Source organism: Actinia tenebrosa, unplaced genomic scaffold (assembly GCF_029948245.1).
Source record: "Actinia tenebrosa isolate PJP-AT-01 unplaced genomic scaffold, QUT_ActTen_1.0 PGA_scaffold3__52_contigs__length_22856419, whole genome shotgun sequence".
NCBI classification, from domain to species: Eukaryota; Metazoa; Cnidaria; class Anthozoa; order Actiniaria; family Actiniidae; genus Actinia; species Actinia tenebrosa.
The window spans coordinates 16,518,443-16,531,159 of record NW_028292580.1 but is presented as its reverse complement, the minus strand read 5'-3'; the positions used below and the strand labels follow the sequence as shown (position 1 = coordinate 16,531,159).

The following is a 12,717-nucleotide window of genomic DNA, read 5'->3' as shown; positions in this document are numbered from 1 at the left end:
AAGTTTTTATTCAAAACAAGGTTTTATTAAGTAAAAATTAGTTTTTTTTGTAATGCATTTGTTTTATGCCTTGATTTCGTGCCCCTTCCGCTGTGTCTTCTTCTTTTCCTTGAATGTCCATCTTATGCAGCTTAACCAGAAAAAATAAAGTCATCATCACGTATATCTCCAAAATCTGTTGAAATAAATGATATATTATCATGATATAAGGAACTGCAGAGCACTTTTTAAAGTAGGAGGGGGAGGGGGCTAAGTCGCACTATTTTAAAGTGAGAGGTGCTTATCTATTTCTGAAGAACTCAGACTAAAAAAAAACATTCAATGGTTTCTTACAACCCATCATGAAGCACTTTGATTTGGTTCATTTGCATCAAATTTGTGGATCACTTTGCATTAACACAATAGCTTTGATCTCCAGTTTTTTTGTTTTTGTTTTTTTAATTCCATATTCATGCAAAGTGCCCCTTAAAGTTTAGAATAAAAAACCAGTAGATAATAAAGGGAAATTACCATTAAAAAAATCTTGGTGAACTTCAAGTGCAATCTCCCCAGATTCTAAACTTAGAGAAGTATCCTTGTTATTTTTATTTCTCCTGGCATCACAGTCTTGCATGAAGACTGACGTTGGTATTTCTCTTCTTATCAGGCCACTGATAGAAACATCTTCATGTTCTTGATTAGAAGAATCAAGTTCTGAAAAGTTGCTATTGAAATCAGATATATATACAACAGAGTATTCTTCTTTGGGATTGGTATGAAGAAAAGAAGAACTAGATGTACTAGGCAGGCTTCCTTGCTCATGAATGGATAATTTACTCAAGCTAGCTGTTATCCTTCCATCAAGAGATTGAACATCACTTGTGAATGTTCTGTTATTCTTTGAATTGTTACAGCTAGCAAGCTCACGGCTGATAATAAGCTTGGCACTCTTGCTACTTTTACTGGTAAAACCCCTCCAAACCTTTGTCCTTCTGCTATCATCTGTGGTACTTGTTTGTGGAGGTGCTTCTTTGTCTTTAAGAAGCCATGAGGAAAGACCAGTACCATTAAGGCTATTAAAGAATTGACTTTTTATTTTCATTTTTATTGCACTGCTTTGGTTAAGGTGGTAATTGTTACTGATTTCTCTTTTTTCATTGTACTCTAAAATTGAAAAAAACAAAACAGTTTAAATTACATGTTTTTGTAAAATTAGAAGAGAAAGTAAACGTTCAAAAGAATAGTACACACCTCCCCCCCAAAGAAAAACATATCTATCAGTAATTTCAAATCCTGACCTCCCCCCCCCCCCCCCCCCAAGTCTACATACGATGAGAGATTCCGCTTTATTATCCCCATGTCAGCCACATAAGACTCTAACATAACGCTAAAAAAGAAAAACATTGCGGAAGATATTTCAAGGACAACAAACAGGTTCTTAGGTCAAATAATTTTAAATTAGTTAAAAATACACGATATGACTCCTTGCGCGTCCGCGCAAACCGCAAAAGTCTTAGGTCACGGTTCCTCAAAATTCAAGAAATTCTCCAAAACAAGCCTGAAAACACTGTGGAATTTAACAGCGCAGATCTTAATGGCTAATGCTAAGGCTAAGTTATATTATCTTTATCTTATAATTTTTGTGTTTTTGTTCTTTGTTATAAAGGCCCAGCGTGGTGCGCGAGATACAAAGTTCTAAGAATTACTTACCATAATAAGGGCTTGATGGAGTGTTGAGAATGACACTTGTGCTTAAATTTTGACCTACAAGACTGACAGAACAGCCCATTTTAGAAGATCGATGAATTTTAACGCGTTTTCTAAAAAAAAAGAATTGTTTCATGAATACTTTCAAAAGTTTTTGAAACAAAGCAGGCGAGAACAAAACATTGAGCCCGCAGTATTGTTGAGCTCCATAGCAACGTATGACGGTTTATTCCAACAACGAGTCTAAAAGCGTTACTCGTTTGCATTTTACAGAGTTTCGAATAAGTCAACCATTTAATCTTTTTTTCTGGAGAAAGAGAATTTTTTGTCAGAATTAAAATATCCTGTCGTTAAGCTTTGGGAGCATATTAGACTCCAGTACGGAGTGCTCGTTGACGTCAGAAGTGTGACTTTTTGACGCACTATAGTGACGCACGCGCCACCTGAATCAGACTTTCACATGCACTTCTCTCAGTAGAGAAACGCCCAATGGCGTAACCAGATTTCTTGCAGGGGGGGGGGGGGGGTGCAAAGGCAATGATTTGAGAACCAAAAAGAAAAAAGAAAAGAAAAGGAAAGAGATCCAATAAAAAATAATTTACATGCAATTTTAAAGCAAATGGAGGTAGATGAGCGGACCGGGTGCACGTGCACCCTGTGCTCCTTCCTGGGTAACGGCCCTGACGCATTAACAAAATGCGGGAGTGAAAGACTTCCAAATGTGAATTTCATTTAATCAGATGCTTTAATTTATGTGGGATTTAGAATCAGATAAGGCTAGATAGGCGCACGCACTAGATCCATGCACCCCGCCATAACCGCACATGCAGTATAGAACAAAAATAAAAGACTGATAGAAAGACCGAAAGAGAGAGAACACGAGGAAGCAAAATTATTAAAATCCTTTTTTTATTCGCACTCTAAAAATACTTATCTCACTTCAATTAACAAGAGTAAATACATAACAGAGACAACGAAAGAACAAAAGAGAGCGGAAGATCACTCGAAAAGGGTCAACAAACCATCATATGTCCAGTAGCTCTCAAATGAAATCAAAGCAAATAGTTATTCAAACACACGAGTTAATTTTCGTGTAAATTATAAAAAATTTTATCTTTTCACACAATAACTTTAATTCAATAACTAAAATGCAAGTTTGATTGCGAGTCTAATTCTTAATTCGTAATTCTTTCGTCGAGTATAGGAGTATGTGGTACGAGATTGACGCGCATGCGCATTGCTTGCTAGAAAAATTAAATAGGGATACCACACTACGTAAATAATATAAACAAAATCTGCAAAGTGCATGGTAGAAAGGACACAAAATAAATTAAGACATTTTGGTTTGAAGGGATGAGAAAGAAATAAAAGTGCATTTCTTTCTTCTTCTTCTTTTCAGTCACTTTTTCTTTTAAATTATCTATATTTTAGAAAACAAAAATATACTTTGTGTACGTGACTACAGTTACTTAGAAAATAAAATTTAAGAGTTGTCTGGGAAATGAAACAGCAATTTTGTACAAAGTCATTTCAAGTATATAAATGGGCGTGTCACAAGGGTAGCATCAATAATCAATACACCTTTTGCTGTTCATTAACCGCAAAGGAATATTCATTCAAGCGAAAAAGCATTATCATTAGCGCGAAGAGGCACACAATAACGCCAACGGAGTTTCAAGAGCGCGATGGAACATTCATTAAGGAATTTAGCATAACATTGGACAATCATGAATATGTTTGTGCAGGTTCATTAGCGTTTTCGAAGTTTCATTAGCGCCTTTGTGCAATCAATAGACAAAACCACACATTCAATAACGGTTTTTGGACATTCATTAGCGCAATACATTATTACTTTACTTTTTACACGGGAATTGTAGGATTTTAGCTTTCTTTACATTTTTTACAACCCATGAATATAACCGTTCTTTACAAAGAAAACATGGCGTTAGGTATTGAAGAAAGAAGTGTATTTATCCTTGAATTGCTTCTCTATTCATACATCTGGGAAGATAGGTTTGCATGTGGTTGTACCACTGCATGCATTTTTGTTGCGTGATAACATTTATGTTTCTTGTAGTCGCTCTAAGAAGCAATCTTTTTCTTAGCTCTCCGAGTGGAATGCCTTGCCTTCTAGCTAAAATCCTACAATTCCCGTGTAAAAAGTAAAGTAATAATGTATTGCGCTAATGAATGTCCAAAAACCGTTATTGAATGTGTGGTTTTGTCTATTGATTGCACAAAGGCGCTAATGAAACTTCGAAAACGCTAATGAACCTGCACAAACATATTCATGATTGTCCAATGTTATGCTAAATTCCTTAATGAATGTTCCATCGCGCTCTTGAAACTCCGTTCGCGTTATTGTGTGCCTCTTCGCGCTAATGATAATGCTTTTTCGCTTGAATGAATATTCCTTTGCGGTTAATGAACAGCAAAAGGTGTAATAATAATAATGATCAAATATTATTACTTTTATTGATAATATCAATGCTATCAAATGATTTAGCTGTTTCAACGTGGATTTAGTAGTACCATATTTAGATCTACAAGAGTTTACTAAATACTTGTACGCGTGCGTATGAGGATTTCGTGCTCCAGGACCTGACCTAGTGACAGGAATAAAGCTACGTGCACAAGAGAGTTGCTCAAAACAGCTTCCGGAACGCTACTGCAAGTGCAAGTCCACTGTACTGTACGTCCATAAGGGATGATCCAGAAATAAGTCAGGAGAGGTTACTTCAAAAGTTCAATTTCTACCAAATGATGTGGCAGCACCCCTATTTTTCAAATTATAAAAATACCTTTAATTCCAACTGGAGAAACTTTTTAAGATGTTCCAAAATTGTCTCAGTGTTTGACTGGCTCTAAATCGAATCTTGAAATGTGTCGCTGTATATTCTATGAAATTGGAAGACCTTTACTTTCATAAACGATGATGCAGAGTATAAACATAATGAGCTGAACAAGGGTAAATTTTTTAGCTATCCCGAACAGTTGATGAAAAATTTACGAATTCAAATCTTCATTCATCCTTATCATTTAGCCTTAATAAAAGATTAGGCCTAGATAATCTCTGCTCAAACTTATTCCACCTGATTGAAAACGGCATCAACCCTTGTCCTTGAAGGTGGAGTTCATCAGAACCAGTGAAGAATTCATTTTAAAATATACAGCACGATTCATAAGATTAAGCATACGGAAGAACTCTTTGTATCTTGTGTTTGTTGCGCAGAAACATTGTTATTAGTTTCTTCAGCCTTCTTCAAGCGTTCTCGCAATTCTTCGATTTCTTTTTCTAGGTATACCATCCTGTCGTCCTTCAGCTGTCCATCTTTGGTTGAGCGCTTTAATCTCAGTTGTAGGTCTTTGATTTTTCTGTCTGAAGTTTCCAAATCCCTCTGCAAATCGTGATTCTTCTGCTGCCATAAGATGTCCTGATTTGAACTGCTTTCTGATGCTGCGAGATAAATAACATTCGTGTAAGAAACATTTCATTGAAGATTTTGAGAAGAACTACAAGCATTCACTCTCTTCTACTTTGAGCGTAATGCTTCCCCATTTCACCACTTTTGCGGAGGTCAATTTTCGTTACTTTATACCTGTAAATCTAAGGAATTATTCTCGAGGGACTGATGGATGACATGTGGTCTGATGAATGACACGTGGTCTAAAATAGGCAAATACTGCACAAGGTCTATTCATGCAATCTCAATGTTTCCTTTACAAGGAGTAGATATAGTATAAACGAGAGAAATCCAGTCACGTCACGGTATGGATGCGATAGACGACCTCTGTTCAACCAATCAAAACGCGTGAGATCACAGGCGTTGAAGGGGTTAAAGAAAAATATTAACAAATCAACGCTGCAAACCTACCACCGGCGTCATATTCAAGCCACGCCCTAATAAGTTGTTACCAGTTGCGGTATATACAAGCGTATGAAATTTAAAATGAATGGTAACCGCAGTAAGAGTAAACTACCTCAAAGGAGGGGTGCTGTTACCTCTGAGGGAATAGCATGTCTTTATATTTTACGCCCTAATAAGTTATTACCAGTTGCGGTATATGCGCATAAAATTTAAAATAAATGGTAACATTTATGAGTAAACTACCTCAGGGGGGTGCACTGCAACCTCTCGGGGAATAGCCTGATATTATATTTTTTACCAAGGGGGAAACATACATACTGTACAGTGAAAAAGTGTGGGGGAGGTGTACTCTCTCCTTTCCCCTCCCCTAGATCAACCCCGTCTCCCTCATCCATACCGGAAGTAGTACACCTTGCCGCTACATTTATCAACAGACAGTCCTTTAGTTCTCACCTTGACTTGCACTTCCTTTTATGCGGGCGATCTCTTTTTGTAGGCCATGAATCTTCTTTTGATATTCTAATTCTTGTTCTTGTTTTCTTTCCAATTCATAGACAAGCCTTCTATCTGCGTGTTGTTTGTTGTGAAGATCATCTCTGGACCTTGTTCTGGGGGTGTTGTCAGGATGGTCTGTTGTTAGAGACTCTTTCCATGCTGTAGACTTCACTGACTCCGACACTGAAACCCGCTTCATCGGTTCCGCTAAAACCTTGTTTTCGACAGGTTTCTCTGTTTCATCTTTCCCGACTTGTTTTTCTGGTTCTGTTTCATTTTCAGCAGGTTTTTCTTGTTCGTCCGCCTTTTCAGTAAGTTTTTCTGACCCACTCTCTTTCTCGACATTCTCGGATTCTTGTTCAACGTGTTTTGACTCATCAGTAGCGGGTTGATCTGGACCAGCTTCCTCTGTTGATAGATCAGGTTTTTCTTTCTCAGCAGGTTCTTCTTGCACATCAGTCTTTTCTTGGTCAGCAGGTTTTTCCTGTGATTGGTTGACCAATCCTGCAGCTTTTTCTTGATCAACAGACTTGTCTACCTCGTTTTCTTGCTCATCAGGTTTTTCCTGTGATTGGTTGTCCAATTCAGCAGGTTTTTCTGCCTCATTTTCTTGTTCAGCAGGTTTTTCTGGTTGGGTTTCCTGGTCAGCAAGTTTTTCTGATTCAACTTCTTCCACAGCAGGTTTTTCAGGCTCAGCACATTCGTCGGCTGTTTTTTCTGGTTCAACAGGTTTTGCCGCTTCACCTTCTGATTCAGCAGGCTTTTCTGGTTCTTTTTCTTTATCATCCGGTTTTTCTGATCCAGTTTCTTTCTCTGGTTTTTCTTGTTCAGTTTCTTGTTTAGCAGGTTCTTCTGGATTTCCTTGTTCAGCAGGTTTTTCATGTTCAGTTTCCTGCTCAACAGGTTTCTTGGGTTCCACACCAGGCTCCTCTGTCCTTGCAGCATCCTTTGATGTTTCTTCATTAACTGACTTTTCTCCTTTTTCAGCACCTTTTTCTTGTGGATTTTTTTGGCTTTCTTCTTCTTTCGACTGCTCCTTTGCAGGCAGCTTTTCAGCCTCAGCCTCTTTTTCTGTTGATTTTTCCGATTCTGATGTTTTGTCAGGAGAATCCTCTGCAGCTCCTGAATCTGTTTTCTTTTCTACATCACTATCTGCTGTCTTTTCATTTTCTTTGTCTTTTACAGCACCTTCTGGGGTTTCTTGTTCAGAATCTTTCTTTTCTTCGTCTTCTTCTTTTGTCTTTTCAGGTTCTGCTTGTTCATTTTTTCCTTCTTGCCCTGATTCTGGTTTATCCAGTTTGTCTGGTTGTGTTTCTGTCTCATTAGCAGGTGCAGGATTCTCAGGGATGCTTTCAGTACTCGTGTCCTTGGCTTCATCAGAACCTTTTACTTCGGTATCTTTTTAAAAAAAGATAAAGAATTTTAAATTCAGCATCGTCATTCCCTTTTCAGGGAAGGGCAGTATGTATATTTCCTAGTCAAACCCTAGGCCTGGTTGCTCATTTTGAGAGATTATGCAAAGGTGCATTTCACAGTATTTTGCAAAAATGTTTTGGCTGTCAAGATATTGGAAGTAATTCATTCTGGCCTGGCAAAATTATAACCACTTTTCTCCTGGTTTCTGTAAATAAAGCATTTTCTTATTCAGATATAAAATTTTGTCCAGAAAATATCCATACCAAAAACAAATTTCAAATGTCTAAATTATGATCATTATGAAAAACTGTGTCAAATAAAGTACCTCAACACATGCACCCATTGTTAGAAGTCAAACAGCTTCTTCCATGCTTCATTCACTAATACAGTATGCATGAAATAATTATTGATGAAAGCATAGAAGAAATGCAAAGAAAAGCACAAGCTAAAAATAATGCTTCTCAAACTTTTGAATGCTTTTTGCACTTCCTAAAAGCTGTATTTCTGGACAGAGCATGAAAGAAGTTATGCTTAACGAGCACCTATTCTCTACAATTGAAAAACATCAACATGCAAGCAGACAATGAGGTCAACCCAAAAGTCTTGGATCTGACTGACAGCTGTACATGTACCATCCTTGAGAAGTGTCAAGGCCGGAAAACTAGACTGCCTGATCTTCAAGATGTTACCGATTGAAAAAAACAATCCCAAACTTAACATCAAATTGGATTCCATCCACACTCTTAATCAGGCGGTATAATAGCAAGACTAAAAAATATTTTTCATTGTTTTCATCTTAATCAATACCCTCATGAAAATGACTGAGCTGCTATAAAGTTATTTATATGTGTTTTATAAGTATACATTGAGTATCATGAAATTATCTTTTTAAAAGGCTTAATACCATGCAATCCCTCAAGGATGATTCATTAGCCAGCGTGGTCAAAACATAATGTCAATTACTAGAAAATTTGCTGGTTGTTAGAGCCAAAGGAAATAGGTGGTAGGCAATAGGCGATTGGCGATGAGAGATAGGTCATTCCAAGATCCAAGATTAGCTAAGATGATTGGAGTTACTTATTATTATTCTTGTTAAGGAGAGGTTGATGGTGAGATCATTCAGCATTGCTTGCATTCAACAAAGCCATTTTGAAGATCTTGAATATTCCTTTTTAGATGCATGCCTGCAATTCAATGAGCTATTGCCTATTGCCAGTCACCTCGCTACCTCCTCTTGCCGGCAACAAGGTGTTACAACAAGACTTACTCAGAGATACATCCCAATGAAATGCATTAGGTGTATGAGACAATAAAACAGCATGATTTCACCATGGAATTTTTGTCTCAAGAGGAACATAATTTTGTCTTTAAAATAGATAATAATGTCATCATATAATTATTCATATAATTTGCTAAGAATACTATATGTTCCATACTGAAATAGCCTTATGAAATTGAAAGGTATATGAATATACATTCAGCTTGTGAGTGACAGAAATTAAGTTAAAAGAGTTATTCTGACCTTCAATTACACAATCGCTTTGATGTACTATAGATTGTGAATAACGCGATTTTTACCGAATTCAAGTACCGTAAATCACAAGACCATTAACTAAATTATCTAATGTCGCTCTCTATTATAAAAATTATAATAAACATGACAGTAGTAAACGACTGCAGTCATTGAAAGCAGTGTTCGACTTAGGAGGAATAAAACTCCAATCACCTATAAATTGGAGAGTTGATATCTTACCTTTAACTTGACTTTCGCTTCCATCTGCCACACTTTCAGATTCAACACCATTCTTCGCTTCTTCAGACATCTTCGAGTAACGTTTGAAGTCTTGATTTAGAGAAAATCAATTACGCCAGACTATTTATACACAGGACGATCAAGGAATTCTCTAAGTTTTGCATTTGATTTCTAATTATTTGATCTTACGAGCAAAATGTCCTTAAAAAAACGAGTTTTTAACAATAATAGGGACTCAAAAAATTCTTATTTTCCTCAAGGATCAAAATATATGAATATTAGGTTATAATATACCGCGAAATCTTTAGATTATTCGCGGAAGGATAAGAAATGAGGTGGCTGTCTAGTAGCTATAGCTCGGGCATGTAATGTGACCCCTGTAGTCATGGTAACCACTAATAATACCGAACAATATCAGTACCGAACAATAACTGAACAATATAGACTATTGTGTAATACTTTCTCAAAATTTCGTAAGTCGTTTGTTTGTTCGTTCGTTTGTTCGTTCGTTTGTTTGATTGTTTGTTTCTTCTTCTTCTTCTTTTCGTGAGTTTCGATTTGAGGAAAACATCGGGGGTGGATATCCGCAAATTCGTATACAAATTCGAAAAAATCCACAAAAATTGTCATTGATGAGTAGGTTTTTTTTGAAGCCATCCAAGAGGCACTTATAGCTATCTTTTTTTACGATCCCCCTTACTAGTGATTGTTATCCTTCATATAGCTGTCAATGTATAAACGATCCATCCTCAAGTCTCAGACCAACCCCCCCCCCCCCCCCCCCCCCCGGGCCACCGCCGCCCAACCCCCTGCCCCTCACACACACACACACACACGTGATAGATAATAACCGATTCCTCATTGCTTCCATATTTTTTTGTTGTTGTTGTTTCGTGTTTTGTTTCTAATTTTCTCTAATGTTTACTTGAGTAGTATAGGGAATGGGGGTTCCAGCGCAATCTCAACACGGGCAAGATCCGTATCAAAAATCCACCTACGGACGACCCCCACTCCAAGTGTGGTTGAGGGCAACAGCGCACTTAAATATATTAGTCTATATATGGAGTACGAAGAATGTAAGAGAACTTTTAAGAAAGAAGCGGATTTGAAAAAGCATTTGAAAATGAAGACGAAGTGTATGAGCAGTTATGATTGTGGATGTGGTAAGAAGTTTGAGACTAAGGTTAAATTGTTTTGGCATTGTCAGGACTGTGAGTACGACTACGACGACCTAAAAAGTGCTTGGTATTAGGTATAAAATATTTCCTATTATATAGATGGAATCCCAAAGCAACTTCAGCACGGTGTCAATACCCGGTAACGGTGAGATTGACGTTAGACAGTTTTGGCGTCAGTCAGAAAGGAAGGTTAAAAGGACTCTCCGAAAAGGTATAGAAGAATTAGGAGCCCTGAAAGCGAGCATAATGGTAGAAGTAAGTTTGTCAAAAGACGAGGTAATGACGACAGCAATGTTGCGATCAAAGTCGTTAGTGATATTAGAATCCACGAATCTGGATAGGTCACTCAGTGAAGCCTTAGAAGCAATAATGGAGTCGCTGTCTAACTACACGAAAGAAGGATCGGGTTGGACAGTAGAGGAGGTTGAAGGAATAGAGATAAGTATGGCCAGGTACGTACCCATACGAGGGGGGAGTTACGTACCGCTACCAACGTGGGTAGAAAGGAAGAAGGCTATTGTAAACGTGAAGAATGAAGACAATCGATGCTTTATGTGGGCAATCAGGTCTGCACTGTATCCAGCAGAGAAGGATCCCTGTAGGACAAGTAAGTATCCCACAGACGATTTAGAGTGGGATGGTGTGGAATTTCCCATGCAGTTGATAGACATCCCCATATTTGAGGAAATAAACGATCTAGCAATTAACGTTTACGGAGTCAGAGAGCGGACGATAGTACCGTTAGTTCTGTCAAAAAGTAAAGGAGAGCGTGTACATTTATTCTACCACGGCGGACACTACTCATGGGTTAAACACATTAGCAGACTATTCTACAGACATACTAAGCACAAAGGCAAAAAGTACTTCTGTGACTGCTGCTTGCTGTCATTTACATCCTTAAATACCCTAAAGAAACACGATGAGATCTGCCGCGGAGTCGAAGAAGTGGCGCAACGGATCCAGATGCCCACCAACAAAGAGCTTTCATACGCAGACCATCAAAAGCAGATGCAAGTGCCTTACGTGATATATGCAGACTTCGAAGCGTTGATAACTAAGGAAGAGCAGAAACGTGGCGCCACGAATAAGGTAGGATTACACGAGATCTGCTCCTTTGGTTACATAGTAGTCAGATCAGATGGTAAAGCAAACCCTCCTGTGATTTACCGAGGTAAGAACGCAGCTAATGAGTTTCTAGAAGCATTGCGAGAAGAGGAGGAAGAGATAAGAGAACAATTAAGACGTCCAAAGAAGATGGAATTTACCAAAGAGAACCAGGAGGCTTTTAACAAGGCAAAAAAATGCCACATTTGCCAACATACGCTTCTTCAGTTTGGAAGACGAGCCAAGAAAGCGTGGGATGAAGATGGAAAGTATCTAGGAGAAGCTCATTTTAAATGCGGGAAGTATGCTAAGAAAGGTGAGAAGTCGGGAAAGCCCTCCACGCACTGCATTCACTGCCACAAAGCATTTGTTGAGGATTTCTATGTGGATAAGGTTAGGGATCACTGCCACATCACGGGTAAATACAGAGGAGCGGCTCATTGGAAATGCAATATAAACTTCAAAGTAAATCCAGACATGGAGATTCCGGTGTTCTTTCACAACCTCCGCGGTTACGACTCCCATTTGCTACTACAAGGAACAGACGGCTCCGACGTCAAATGCATACCCAACAACAAAGAGCGCTACATGTCCGTAACTGTGGGTAAGCTAAAGTTCTTAGATTCGCAGCAGTTTATGGCGGACTCCTTAGCAAACCTCGTAAAGTATAACACCAACTTTCCCATTTCCAGTCAATATGGCGCGGAAAGGAAAGGAGTCTACCCATACGAATACATGGATTCCTGGGATCGATTCAAAGAGTCCCTACCACCCAAAGATCGCTTCTACAGCACCCTAAACGAGTCCGGCATAAAGGATGAGGAGTACCAGCATGCGTTAGACGTGTGGGAAAAGTACTCCTGTGAGAACATGGGGGACTACCACGACATCTACCTAAGGTCTGACGTAGTGCTGCTTGCAGATGTTTTCCAAAGCTTCAGAAAGATGGCTATGGAATATTACGGATTGGATCCCGCTAATTTCTACACGGCTCCTGGGCTCAGCTGGAGTGCTTTGTTAAAGAAGACAAATGCGCAGTTGGATCTCCTAACGGAGTACGACATGTATCGGTTTATGGAAGACGGTATTCGTGGCGGCGTATGCGGACCCAGCCGACGTTACGCCCGCGCAAACAACCCCTTAGTAGAGCACGACCCAGAGAAACCAACCACATACATTTACTACCTGGATGCGAATAACCTTTATGGTTGGGCAA

General features: G+C 38.6%; 2 protein-coding genes across 2 annotated transcripts; both read right to left on the bottom strand.

Moving 5' to 3' along the window:
* Window positions 1–62: 62 nt before the first annotated feature.
* On the bottom strand, window positions 63–1,137 carry LOC116305939 (uncharacterized). Its single transcript, XM_031715942.2, has 2 exons — window positions 511–1,137; window positions 63–175 (listed from the first exon to the last, which is right to left on the bottom strand). Exons 1-2 carry the CDS (start codon window positions 1,079–1,081, stop codon window positions 132–134), a joined length of 615 nt encoding a protein of 204 aa, XP_031571802.2. The 5' UTR covers window positions 1,082–1,137; the 3' UTR covers window positions 63–131.
* Window positions 1,138–2,578: 1,441 nt separating this feature from the next.
* LOC116305901 (uncharacterized) lies at window positions 2,579–9,972 on the bottom strand. The gene is made up of 3 exons (XM_031715900.2): window positions 9,220–9,972; window positions 6,009–7,448; window positions 2,579–5,143 (listed from the first exon to the last, which is right to left on the bottom strand). Exons 1-3 carry the CDS (start codon window positions 9,287–9,289, stop codon window positions 4,866–4,868), a joined length of 1,788 nt encoding a protein of 595 aa, XP_031571760.2. The 5' UTR covers window positions 9,290–9,972; the 3' UTR covers window positions 2,579–4,865.
* Window positions 9,973–12,717: the final 2,745 nt, after the last annotated feature.

Excerpts from the sequence above, each read along its gene's own strand:
- LOC116305939 (XM_031715942.2), bottom strand. The coding sequence starts at position 1,081 with ATGAAAATAAAAAGTCAATTCTTTAATAGCCTTAATGGTACTGGTCTT. Across the intron at positions 176-510 it reads TCACCAAGATTTTTTTAATG|ATTTTGGAGATATACGTGAT; the intron begins GTAATTTCCCTT and ends TTATTTCAACAG.
- LOC116305901 (XM_031715900.2), bottom strand. The coding sequence starts at position 9,289 with ATGTCTGAAGAAGCGAAGAATGGTGTTGAATCTGAAAGTGTGGCAGAT. Across the intron at positions 7,449-9,219 it reads AAGCGAAAGTCAAGTTAAAG|ATACCGAAGTAAAAGGTTCT; the intron begins GTAAGATATCAA and ends TTTTTTAAAAAG. Across the intron at positions 5,144-6,008 it reads AAAAGGAAGTGCAAGTCAAG|CATCAGAAAGCAGTTCAAAT; the intron begins GTGAGAACTAAA and ends TTTATCTCGCAG.